Here is a 12,965-nt window from a genome sequence, read left to right as displayed (position 1 = left end):
TCTTAAATGTGCACCTCATTATTGAAGTACAAATTCAAGCACCAGAAGCAGCCCACTTTCTCTAAGTTTTCTTTAATTGAAAAAATATGCATTTTCATTCATTCAAAGGCTATATGGTTGTAATGATATTTTAGTTCAGAACTTTAAGTGCCATTGTTAAAAATGCTTTATTGACTGACATTTCATAGACCATCAGTTGTTAGCTTTCAAATTTCATGCCATTTGTAATTTCACAGTATTTTCACCTCCTAAATTATACACTTGTGAAGTCACAATTATATATTGGTACAATTTACTCAGGCCAATGACATTTTTTGTATGACATTAAAATTATTTTTAGAATAATTGTACACAAATTAAGCAAAACAATTGTGATTATTTCGGAGAACTTTTTACCTGCATGCAGACAGCCTACATTATGGTACAGTACAAATATTTGGAGCGTCCCTTATTTTCTTAAAGAATAAACACTTATTTTCTACAAAAATACAAGAACAAACACTATTTCCTTAAAGAATAAAAGATAAAGAATCACAATTGTCCCTTTTTTCCATTTCTGAAATTAATTGGCAACCCTAATAATGACGTAATTATTACATATATGTAATTTATAGAAAAAATCATTTGATTCACAGATCAAAAAACCCCTCTCAATTTCACAAATTGTGGTCTATGAATCAAACACCTACATGCAGGAGCAGCTTGTCTTTGAGGGCAGAAATATTCACCCAAAACAGAGACTTCTATACAAACTGAAAAAATAATAAACTGTAAATGCGTTCAACATTCTGCAACAAATATTTTTCAGATTTCTTGAGAATTTTAAGTAATAAAATACACAGGACATATAAAAATTAATCGCAAACTTTGGCAGGCACGTAAAATGATACTGAGTGAGGCAGTCGTGCCAGTGCCCTCCTAAACTCAACTGCGCCCCACAAATTTTACAATGTAAATCTGTTGTGAAAAGTGGAATTGCAGCAAGCTCTCATTGAGAGCCATTTACCACAGCTATATGTGTCTGCATCAGGTCAGTAACTAGCTGGCATGTCTGTTTTATGGCCAGGAGTCGCTACTGCATACATGTGAATCATTTTCATTTGTCATTAGATGTATTCATCCAAACTCTCAATAGCTTGCTCTTTTGAGTATCGGCTCCATTCATATGAAATCACATCCCACATGTGGAATGTTTTATCAAAGTGGTTTTTCAGATTTTCCTGAAATCTGTACACAAACCACTTCCAGTATGGCAGCTCAGAGAAGTCAGGAGTGATGTTCCACTCTGCATAAACATTTCCTGCATTTCTGTACTCTCTGCACAGAAACCACTGGCCAGTATAGAACATTTTACTAGTTCTTACTAAATTTGTGCAAAAATCTGCACCGAGACACTCTGTTTCATCATAACAGCTACCAGTGAGTCCATCCACTCGATGGAAAGGAACACTGTGATCACCAGTATGGTTTTCTACAGTGTTGGTGCAGGTGGCTGCACAGAACGGACACTGAACCCAGCAGCACTGACAGAGATGATCAATCAGAATCTCATCTGGTCTGTCCTTCTCTTCCAGATTTACAGGAAATGTCTCTGTGCTGAATTTATGCTGTATTTCAGATGATACTGAACCAAGTAATTTGCTTATCACATCTTCTAGGAGGTTGAAATCATCAACACCTTCATGACTCACTCCACTGAGGTCCTTTACAGAGAATATCAGCACATCTGAGAGCTGCAGTGCGAAATTATCCAGCCACTTCTGAACATCTCCACTGGTTGTGTTGACCACTGTAGTTGCTCTATGAGCTGCTTCCATGATTTTCTGCTGCAGGAGTTCAATGTTCTCCTTCATCTTGGGGCGAACACTCACTTCAAACTTATCAGTGATGAACTGACTGACTTCATCTCTGACAAAACTCTTTAAGTGGTCTCTGGGATAATTAAAGTATGTAATGTACTTTTCAAATTCCTCCTGTTCTGCCAACCTCTTGAGAATGTGCTTCTCTAGTTTAGATCTGTTTCCATTTAGTGATTCACAGTTTATTTGAATTTCATTAGTCATATCTCTGGCTGTATCTTTGTAGACACTCTTTTGAATGGGCTCTTTCAGTTTCTGACAGATGATCTCACCAAAAATGGCAGCTGATGTTGCACCTTGACAGTATTTCTGGAAAATACTATAGTACTCTTTGCTCTTCTGTTCAAAGTATAAAACAGGATCATTGGCTTCCCTAAACCTTCTGTGTTGGTCAGTAATTACCTTGTTTATTCTCTTACAGATGGAAATGACCAAATCCATGTAAAAGTCCTTTTTGAACACATAGTTCCTGGAACCTTGCTCATATTTTGCTACTCTTACTTTGATATAATCTGCGAGTTCCTGAATGTAGGTTTTGTTGTAACCCGTCTTTGAAATGTTATATGACATGACTGTTTTGTCTGCATGTTGAGCAATGTCACTGACTAAGGTTTTAATTTGGCTTTCAACCTCAAACTTCAGTTTAGCTGATCTGATGGCATGTCCTGTAACTCCTCTGAGTTTCTGTATGTAATCTGAATAATGTTGCACAAAGAAAATATCCCTGCTGTTCTTCCAGGCCTCTACAGGGATACTTTCATAGTTACTGAGGAGTTGCTTCATGTCTTTTATTACATTAATGTCTTTGATTGGAGGAGTTTCTGCAGTAAACTTCTTAACACATTCTTTCCAAAAGGAATCAAACTCTTTTTTCAGGATTTTTTCATCATTTGCTTTGTCTTTGAGTTTTATTGCAAGTTCTTTGCTCTTTTCCAAGAGATCATTTTCATGATGTGTCCTCTGAGCATCAATCCTTTTCTTCATTTCTCGCTGCTGAAGAATCTCATTTAATTTCTTCGTTGTTTCTCTCACAATATTTTCGCAAAGATCTTTGATTTTGATATAAAATGATACTTTCCACTGTATCAGTATATCTTTATCTTTGTCTTTCTCAAAGAATTCTGACATTGATTTTTTTACTTCTTCACTTTTTAGGTTCTCTTGAAGATCAATTTCTGGAACTGTATTAATTGTTTCATTTTCTATGCTGATGTAGAGTTTGTTCTCTATATCCAGCATGGTTCTACGAAGACTCCAAGACCACTTGCTGTATTCTGTCTCCAGTTTCCGATATGTTGCGATTTCCAGAGCATTTTTGAAGCTGAACACAAATCTTTCATTCAGTAAAGCTTCCCAGAGATCATTAATACGGTGTTTAAGTTGTGTCAGCTCTAAGCCATAAGATTTTGAGGCATGGCTAAAAAAAGTTTTCTTTAGCTCTTGGATGTTTTCACAATATGATGGGTTTGGAGGTGCCATTGGTGGACTTCCCTCCCACAGCTGTGCAAAATATTTCACATCTTTCTGTATATCAAAAGTAATGACATCATTGAAACATTCAGCATCAAAGACTTCATCTTTAGCAGCAAGTTTTGTCATTTCATCCAGTGTCTGCAGCAGCCGTCTTCTTCCCTCCATGTTTTTCTCTCCGGCTGTGACTTCTGAAACGTTCTGATGAACAAACATGCAGCTGGGATTCAGTCTGACCTTCTTCATCCTCATGAAGGCCTGAACAACGATCTGAAGAATGTCCTGCAGCTCTGATGGGTTTTCTCCAAAGATATTGATCAATGTCAAATTACCAAGACCAACAACAAATGTGGCCATTTCATTGTCCTGATGTCTTGTTGACCTTTCAGATAGTTCTAGAGCACGAAGCCCCTCAGTATCAACAACCAGAATAAAGTCAAACTCCAGCTGTTCTTTTATCTTGATCTCCTCTGAAACTCTGACCAGCTGCATGAAAGCTCCTCTGGTGCATCTGCCAGCACTGACAGCAAACTGGAGTCCAAACATGGCGTTCAGCATAGTGGATTTCCCAGAGCTCTGAATCCCTAAAACAGACAGCACAAACACTCTCTTGTCTCCCAATTTCTGAATGAGTTCATGTAGAACAGCAGTAACCCAGACCACAGGAACATGAGCAGCATCTCCATCCATCAGCTCCAGTGGAAATCCAGAGATCATCATCTCTGCTGCAAGACTCGGGAGAGAAGAAAAATTACATGGCAGACCTTCTTTGTTCTTATTGACTGATTGACACGATTCATAGATCTGACCGATCTCCCTCAGGATGTGCTCCAAGCCAAAGGTTGCTGCTTGAAGTTCTTCTGATATCTTATCAAGTTCAGTTTGTTCATTGGACAAATTTATTGCCATCTGTTGCTCAAATCTCTCATTGCTCTCTTTTAGTTTTAAGACTTCTGACCACTTTTCATCATACTTGTAATGTAGAGCAGAAAGGTCAGTTGATGTATGTTCATCCAGGAGGATTGTGAGCCATTTCAGAAAAAATGTCTTCTCATTTGGAGATTGTGAATTCATTTCTGTAATAAAGAACTTCATGAACTCACCAATGTCCAACACATGCTGCTTTTCACGGATTTTCTTCATCTCTTGTTTCTGTTCTATTTCCATTTCTATTTCATTTCCCTGAGATCGATGTAGTTCTTTGTTCTTTATACACCACTGATGCCATAGTTTTCCCTGGCAGGACAGAAATGATTTTTTGATTTCTGTCACATTTTTATCCTTCAGTAATTTCATCATCGTCTGTGCATCTTCTTTTCCTGTCCTGCAGCCGTCATCATATTTCTCATCTACTCTGATACCTGAGTGTTTGGACACATCTTCAAGTCTGAAAATAGAAGGTGATTCTGCCGATAAGAATGAGAGACATTCATTTATAGCTTGTTCAAGTTCTTCAGATATTTCTGACTGATTTCTTTCTTTTAATCCAATTTTGTATTTCCCGCTCCTCATCTCAGTTACACTAGATTCATCCTCCGTAAAAAGACAAATAAGTGGCTTTCTGTCCTTGTACAGGTTTTGCATCTGTGCTGCACTCTTGTCTTTCTGGTCAAGTCGTGGTAGAATAACAACATTGACTGAGGCCATTTCAGTGAGGATCTGCAGCTGTTTCTCACTGTCTCCTGCATCACCATGAAGGTTACAGAAAGCAATACATTGATTGAATTTATCTGTATCTTTCCCAGAGGGGCAGTACCAAGCGATCTCCACCACTCCATCCATCAGTAGTCTGGTTTTGCTGCTGCCTGTGCAATGCCTTTGGAAGAACGTGTTGTGTTTTTCATTGATAAGATTGTTCATCAGCTGAGATTTGGATGAGGACACTGAGCCAAACCTGAAGAAAGACACCATAGGTGTTTCTGTCTTCCAGACAGGCTGGATTTTGCTGATTATTTCATTTTTGACATCTTTCATCTTCCAGCTTTTGTTGATTTGTCTGAATGTCCAGAGGGGAAACTCAATCTCTTGTGTGAATGGATCAGGAACAAGCAGAGGCAGAGCGTACTGACACTGAGACAGTTTAGTCACCATCAGCTGCTTCAGGAAACTATCTGCACAATGAAACACAGCCATCTGAACATCCATCGGGTGAATAGCAACTTTCTTGCTTTTTCCTTGAGAAAACAAAGACATGTCTCTAAAAATATTGGCATCACCATTACATAAGTCATTGTTAATTTGTCGTCTGCCATGCTGCTTATTCGTCTCTTTAGTTTTAATGTATCTTGCTCTGTAGTTCATCATCAGTAGTTTTTGTAGGAAAGTCTGAATGAGGTCCTCCTCAGCACAAAACTCATGAAACTGTAAAGAATGTGCAGTTAACTGAAGAACATCTGCAGCTCTTAGTTTACAGGAATGCCTGTTATAAAGATGGAGTCTTTTAAATAGATGCTTTACTTCTTTCTTCATTCCATTTCTTTTGATTTGATTCAGTCTTGCATGGTCTATTGATTGGGTCTCTCCCTGGAAAATAAACAAGCAATTAGCTTACAACATAATTTACAGTATATTGAAATAAATATAGACATTTTTTTTGTAATGCAGAATATCTAAAAAGTTGACAAAAATACCCAAGAAAAAAATAAGACTCTTTTCATTACATTTACCAGCAACTACAGTATACTAGACAGCTCCAAAACCATAAAAGGTCAAGTGAAACTATATGACAAGGAACCACTTGGTTAAAAAGAAATACGTCTATAAGCTGTATGTCTGCATTCATGGAATTCTTTCTAACTTCCTTTTCATATTCTATTTTTACACTACACTCAACACTTACCTCATGTGTCCTTCTTCTCTCTGTTGTTGAGGTGTAGTCCATACTCTTTCCAATAATTGTGGGTTGATCTTTTGAAGGAAGGTGAGAGAAATATTAAAATGGAACTGAAATTTGATAAAATTTAAAGCAAATCCATGTCCAAAAATTAAACAATAACACAAAATCTTTTTGGATACGACTGATATGACTTCAGTTCCCTTTCAAGGGAACTTCGAACTGCGTCCTCTAGGGGTCGCTATGGGGAACGCCTCATCGTGATCCGTGTCTAATGCATACATTCAAAAAACACCAACAACACGGAGAGAACACATCCTCTTCTTCGTCTTCACTGTTTTGTTTGAAGCGTGCATTTCCGTGGTAAGAGCGATCTTTATTCCTTCATTATGGCAAGCACTAGCAAGGTGTTTAGAGGATGTGTGCATCCATATCGTCGTTATGCCTTTGGAAGAACGTGTTGTGTTTTTCATTGATAAGATTGTTCATCAGCTGAGATTTGGATGAGGACACTGAGCCAAACCTGAAGAAAGACACCATAGGTGTTTCTGTCTTCCAGACAGGCTGGATTTTGCTGATTATTTCATTTTTGACATCTTTCATCTTCCAGCTTTTGTTGATTTGTCTGAATGTCCAGAGGGGAAACTCAATCTCTTGTGTGAATGGATCAGGAACAAGCAGAGGCAGAGCGTACTGACACTGAGACAGTTTAGTCACCATCAGCTGCTTCAGGAAACTATCTGCACAATGAAACACAGCCATCTGAACATCCATCGGGTGAATAGCAACTTTCTTGCTTTTTCCTTGAGAAAACAAAGACATGTCTCTAAAAATATTGGCATCACCATTACATAAGTCATTGTTAATTTGTCGTCTGCCATGCTGCTTATTCGTCTCTTTAGTTTTAATGTATCTTGCTCTGTAGTTCATCATCAGTAGTTTTTGTAGGAAAGTCTGAATGAGGTCCTCCTCAGCACAAAACTCATGAAACTGTAAAGAATGTGCAGTTAACTGAAGAACATCTGCAGCTCTTAGTTTACAGGAATGCCTGTTATAAAGATGGAGTCTTTTAAATAGATGCTTTACTTCTTTCTTCATTCCATTTCTTTTGATTTGATTCAGTCTTGCATGGTCTATTGATTGGGTCTCTCCCTGGAAAATAAACAAGCAATTAGCTTACAACATAATTTACAGTATATTGAAATAAATATAGACCTTTTTTTTGTAATGCAGAATATCTAAAAAGTTGACAAAAATACCCAAGAAAAAAATAAGACTCTTTTCATTACATTTACCAGCAACTACAGTATACTAGACAGCTCCAAAACCATAAAAGGTCAAGTGAAACTATATGACAAGGAACCACTTGGTTAAAAAGAAATACGTCTATAAGCTGTATGTCTGCATTCATGGAATTCTTTCTAACTTCCTTTTCATATTCTATTTTTACACTACACTCAACACTTACCTCATGTGTCCTTCTTCTCTCTGTTGTTGAGGTGTAGTCCATACTCTTTCCAATAATTGTGGGTTGATCTTTTGAAGGAAGGTGAGAGAAATATTAAAATGGAACTGAAATTTGATAAAATTTAAAGCAAATCCATGTCCAAAAATTAAACAATAACACAAAATCTTTTTGGATACGACTGATATGACTTCAGTTCCCTTTCAAGGGAACTTCGAACTGCGTCCTCTAGGGGTCGCTATGGGGAACGCCTCATCGTGATCCGTGTCTAATGCATACATTCAAAAAACACCAACAACACGGAGAGAACACATCCTCTTCTTCGTCTTCACTGTTTTGTTTGAAGCGTGCATTTCCGTGGTAAGAGCGATCTTTATTCCTTCATTATGGCAAGCACTAGCAAGGTGTTTAGAGGATGTGTGCATCCATATCGTCGTTATTTGACATCTGATGACACACACGATCTCTGCGTTTTTTGTTTGGGTGAGGAGCATGCACGCGATGTCCTCGAGGGGGCAATCTGCGTTCACTACGAGCGCTTTCCAATGAAAAAGCTCCGCTCTCGTTTGTCTCTCTTTTCGAGGAAAGAGGGGCAGCCATCGGCTCCCCATGGTTAAGGAGGAGAATGAGGTCGTGGGGATCGCAGGTGGATCTGGCCGATGAGTTTAAAGAGGGGCTTTCCCCCTTGCGCTCGTCGGATGTGGACGAGAGTGAGCCGCTGAAGGATGATGTTATTTCATTTAACATCATCTGATCCAGGGGCCAGTGTTCTGCTGAGTTCGACCCAGGAAGAGCAGGAGATGTCTGAGGAGGGCGAAGAGCCTTCCCAATCCTCCTGCCCTGCGTTTGATTTGCAGTGTTTTCCGGGACCTGTGTGTTTCTGTCCTTTTCTAGGGTATGTCCTCGGTGAGCACTCCCCTCTGCTGGATTCAGAAACCGGGTGCTCGACTTGCTTTTTGAGTGAGTGTTTCCTCACTTGTCGATGTTGTATCCAGCCAGAATGATAGCCCTGGTTTCAGCTTCATGCTTCCTGGATCATGCGGCCAGGTCACAGGCTTCTGCTGGAGCCTTCTTGATCATCAGGCCCCTGGCACGGCACTGCAAAATCTCCTGGATGTCCGGGCAGGGCTTATGCTTTCAGGCTGCCCTGTCTGGTACAACGTATCTAGGTCGCCCTGAGGGGCTTCCTGATAGAGGTCTACACGGAGGACCCGAGACCCGAGGACCCGACCCGGGATCCGTACGGATTCGGGGCTATATTTTAAATGGTCAGCCAGGTTCGGGTCGGGTCCCAATCTATTACTTCGGGTCCCGGGTCTGTTTAACATTGTGTGTAATACCCGAGTCGATCGGACTCGGAGAACACCCGGCCGTTATCAGAGTCAGTCAGCGCTGTGCGTGTGTTGTTTTGTAACTTTCAACTTGTAAAATTAGGATGAGAAAAGTGCGAGTAGGTCATTTGAAATAAGGTGGAAAAAGAAAAAAAAACACGAGTGACGTCATCAGAAGCAGGGTGGGCGGAGTTAATGCACACGCACGGTGATAATGGATACCTTCATGAGTGATGTGAGTTATTATTGATTATTTTAAAAATAATATTATGAATGAACCGTCTTGTTGTTATATCTAAAATTTTTGCTCAGACTCGGCTCAGAGAGCACAGAGATGATAGCAAATACATAAAGCTAACGTCAGCAGCCATGGCACTGGACGAGCAATCGTTATTATAATCCAAATAGGCAAACTGTCTAAATTATTATGCAAGTTGACTCGAGATACAAAAAATGCAAAACTGCAAAGTCGCATTTGTCATCCGTCACCGTGACAGCAACTGGAATAATAAGTAGATTACGCATTTCAATTGGCAAGAGAGGAATAACATGGATGGAACTTTCTTGGCAAGGTGGATTGTGTGCATCACAGTCAGGTACAAGGGAGAAGGCTTCTTACATTAGGTAAGACAAAAACCTTAATTTTCGCAACTTGTTTATCGACTTGTTAATAGCAATTTGCTGTGGAATATGTGCCGATCGGGTCCAGTCGGGTCTGTGTCGTCCTGGCCGGGTTCGGGTCCATTTTTTAAATTATTGCACTTTTTAAAATCCACATAGTGGTAAGTGTGCACGCTAGACTCTGCGCACTTTCTAAAATCCTGTATGGTAAGGGCTACGCGTTATTAGCCTCGTTCCCTTTCTCTGAGTTGGCTTAGACCCTGGTACCTTGGGCTTCACTCAATCAGTGTGTCTCTGTTGACATACTTTTGAAGCATCACTCCCCTCACCATTGAGGGTTATTGTGAGCATGGTGCTTTCTTTCGAGCATTTGAATTCTCTCCCTTGCTGAGGAGTTGGATTCCTCGTGGGCTGTTCTTGTGGTAGTGTTTAGCAGTGGTAGTGTTTAGCAGTGCTCCCTCAAAGGGTTGCCTATGAGCACGCTACTCCTTTTCTAAATTCGGAGTTCTCCTCTCAAGTGAGAGTTGAGTTCTATGTTTTTCCAGAGCACCTGCAACCAGCAGCATCAGGTGAACTAGACCCTTCCTCCGCCTCTCTGATGCGCTGAGTTTTTGGCTAGCTTGCAGTATGCTTACCCTTCTGATTTCTAACGATCATGCTGTAGGTTGAGCCCCCTCTCGTTGAGAGCTGGGTGTTGTGCTCCCTCAGCTAGGTAACTTACTGCTAGCCGTTCCAGCATTGGAACATGCTGTAGGTTGAGCCCCCCTCTCAATTGAGAACTGGGTGTTTGCTCCCTCAGCAAGAGATTTACTACTAGCCACTCCAGCATTATGCCTTAGATCGAGTTGATGACTTCTCAAACATAGTGTTATGGGATGCACCATTTCCATCTATGGGCTGCTCTTTCAGAGCGCTTCGAGGGCCCCTTAGAACGGTATTTTTAAATCCATGTTATGGTAAGTGTGCACGTGAAGTCTTTGTACACTTTCTAAAATCCACACTGTGGTAAGTTTGCACACTAGTTCTTTGCGTTCTTTCTAAAATCCTGTATGGCAGCTTCGTGCCCTTTCTTGAGCTGGTTAAGCCCCGGTTCCACCTTGGGCACCACTCCACCTATGTATCCTCCGGATACCCACTTTGAACAGGGTGTTGCTACTAGGGGTCTGTTGAGACAGTTTCTTCATTATATGCAGAGCAAGCGGTAGCCCCTGTGTGACAGGCCAAGACTTAGTATGATTCTAGGCTCTTGGTCATATTCCCTTAAAGGAATCTATTCCTGATTCCAAGCCTTGAGCTCTACCCTGGGCCCAGGAGTTCTGGCCCTAACAGGTAAGTTTTTTGGGGTATGTAGCCTAGGCCTTTGGCCGTAGGGGATAACGTCACTGACAGCCGTCTTAATGTCCCAGGGGCAACTCCCATGGCTATGGTAGAGTTGGTACTTAGTGCTCGCCATGGTTTTCTGGCATGCACTCCCTTCAGCATGGTGGCATTGGTATACCGTTCCCAATAGTGACCCCTAGAGGACACAGTTCTAAGTTCCCTTGAAAGGTTACGTATGTGCACCGGTAGTGACGTCATGGGCTGTCGCCGGCCAGCGTGTTGTTGGTGTTTTTTGAATGTATGCTTAAGACACGGGTCACGACGAGGTGTTCCCCATAGCGACCCCTAGAGGACGCAGTGTCTCATTCCCTACTCAGGGAACCATGGTTACATATGTAACCTGAGACGTTTTCTCAGTCTCATATGAGTGTACATCAATTTTATACTAGTGTAATTTAGGCTTGTACATAACCCACTTGGTACAGTCTACAATGCTGTTGTAAAAGTTTCTGAGTTTCATGTCTTTTTGGTTTTATTATCTCCAGGTGTTTTCAGTTTGTTAATTATTTCTTTGTTTATTTAAAGCCCTTTTCCTGTTCTTGGATCTAGCTTTATAGGTGGAACACGTTTGTCTGGTCCAGTCTGTTCATCGATTTTAGATGATCTTTTATCTCATTAAAAGCTGAATTGTGATTCTAAATCTCGGCTCAATTGAATATCTGTTACAAGTACAATTGGTGAATAATGAATGAAAGTGTTAGAATCAGGTGTAAATAAACATGTCAGAGAACCAACATAAGATCAATGAAACCAAATCTGTGTTCTTACCACTTTGACGTGTACTTTTTTGCAGGTCTTCTCTCTGTCTCAACGCACTGTTGTACATCTCACTAGTATAGGACTGCAGTTTATTCTCAATGAACAGTTGCTCAATTCTGTTCATCAGGTCTCTCATCTCAGACTGGTTGTTCATGTTCTTGCTGCAGGTGTGATATCTTCCACCACATTTCTCAATCAGACGCTCCAGAGCAGAGTTTTTCTTCAGATCATCTATTATAGAGTCAGATTCTTCATGGCTCTCATAGGTGAAGAGAATCATCACAAACTGAAGTATTCCATCACCAAATACTCTCTGAAACCACTCAATACCCATCTTATCAGAATCTGTTAACTGGCTCAGTCGCACAACAAAGATGAAGGCGATGATTTCATTTTCATTCACTAGTTTATCAGTGAGAGCATCCAGATCAAGTGCAGTTTCATGTAAGCCAATTAGGTTGGTCACTGAGAAGCAATGTCCTGATTTCTTCATCTGCAAAGAAACAGTCCTGGATATTGCAACATTTTCAATATTTGGTTGTATTTCTCCAAGTAGAAAGTTGTCGCTTTGAAACTGGACTGCAGCAGAGTTTCCAAATAACACAATGGTCAGACTGTGATCTAGAATAAATAATCAAAAAAGTTCTCAAATTTATCAATAACCTGCAACATAAGAACAAGTCACATTCATCAATGCGAAAAATCTGATATTTTTTTGTTTTCTTACCCATACTGCTGAGCATCAGACAGCTCAAATGATTCACTTGTCAGGTTTGGAGACACTCTTTTATTCTAGAAGCTCTTCATTAATCTGAAAAATAATTTTTTTTCTTCTTTTTTTTAAGTGTGCAAGAGCATGTGTATATAACATAACATAAAGTCTAGCTTTCTCTGAGTGATGTATGAGTATCAAGTTATAACTAATTATCAACTTATAATCTTCCTGCTTATATAGGTGTAGATCCAGTCTAACATGATTTAAAGTTTACAGAAACATATTATTTTCTAAGAACATTCTTCATTATTCTGAAAAAGATTCATTTTCTTTTCTTTTTTTTGCGGTTTTTTTAAGTGTGCAAGAGCATGTGTATATAACATAATATAAAGTCTAGCTTTCTCTGAGTGATGTATGAGTATCAAGTTATAACTCCAGAGACTTGAACTCTTCCTGCTTATATAGGTGTAGATCCAGTCTAACAGGATTTCCAGTTTACAGAAACATATTCTTTTCTATGAACATCTGACAA

The 12,965-nt window shown here is 39.9% G+C and overlaps 1 protein-coding gene across 1 annotated transcript; it reads right to left on the bottom strand.

Moving 5' to 3' along the window:
• Positions 1–971: 971 nt before the first annotated feature.
• Positions 972–12,226, bottom strand: LOC107602658 (interferon-induced very large GTPase 1-like). Its single transcript, XM_016295220.1, has 2 exons — positions 11,711–12,226; positions 972–5,852 (listed from the first exon to the last, which is right to left on the bottom strand). Exons 1-2 carry the CDS (start codon positions 12,209–12,211, stop codon positions 1,107–1,109), a joined length of 5,247 nt encoding a protein of 1,748 aa, XP_016150706.1. The 5' UTR covers positions 12,212–12,226; the 3' UTR covers positions 972–1,106.
• Between the last annotated feature and the right edge of the window lie 739 nt (positions 12,227–12,965).

This window comes from Sinocyclocheilus grahami, unplaced genomic scaffold (assembly GCF_001515645.1).
Source record: "Sinocyclocheilus grahami isolate Dianchi unplaced genomic scaffold, SAMN03320097.WGS_v1.1 scaffold332.1, whole genome shotgun sequence".
NCBI classification, from domain to species: domain Eukaryota; kingdom Metazoa; phylum Chordata; class Actinopteri; order Cypriniformes; family Cyprinidae; genus Sinocyclocheilus; species Sinocyclocheilus grahami.
Note: the sequence above shows the minus strand (reverse complement) of the source record. Positions and strands in the feature narration are given on the sequence as shown.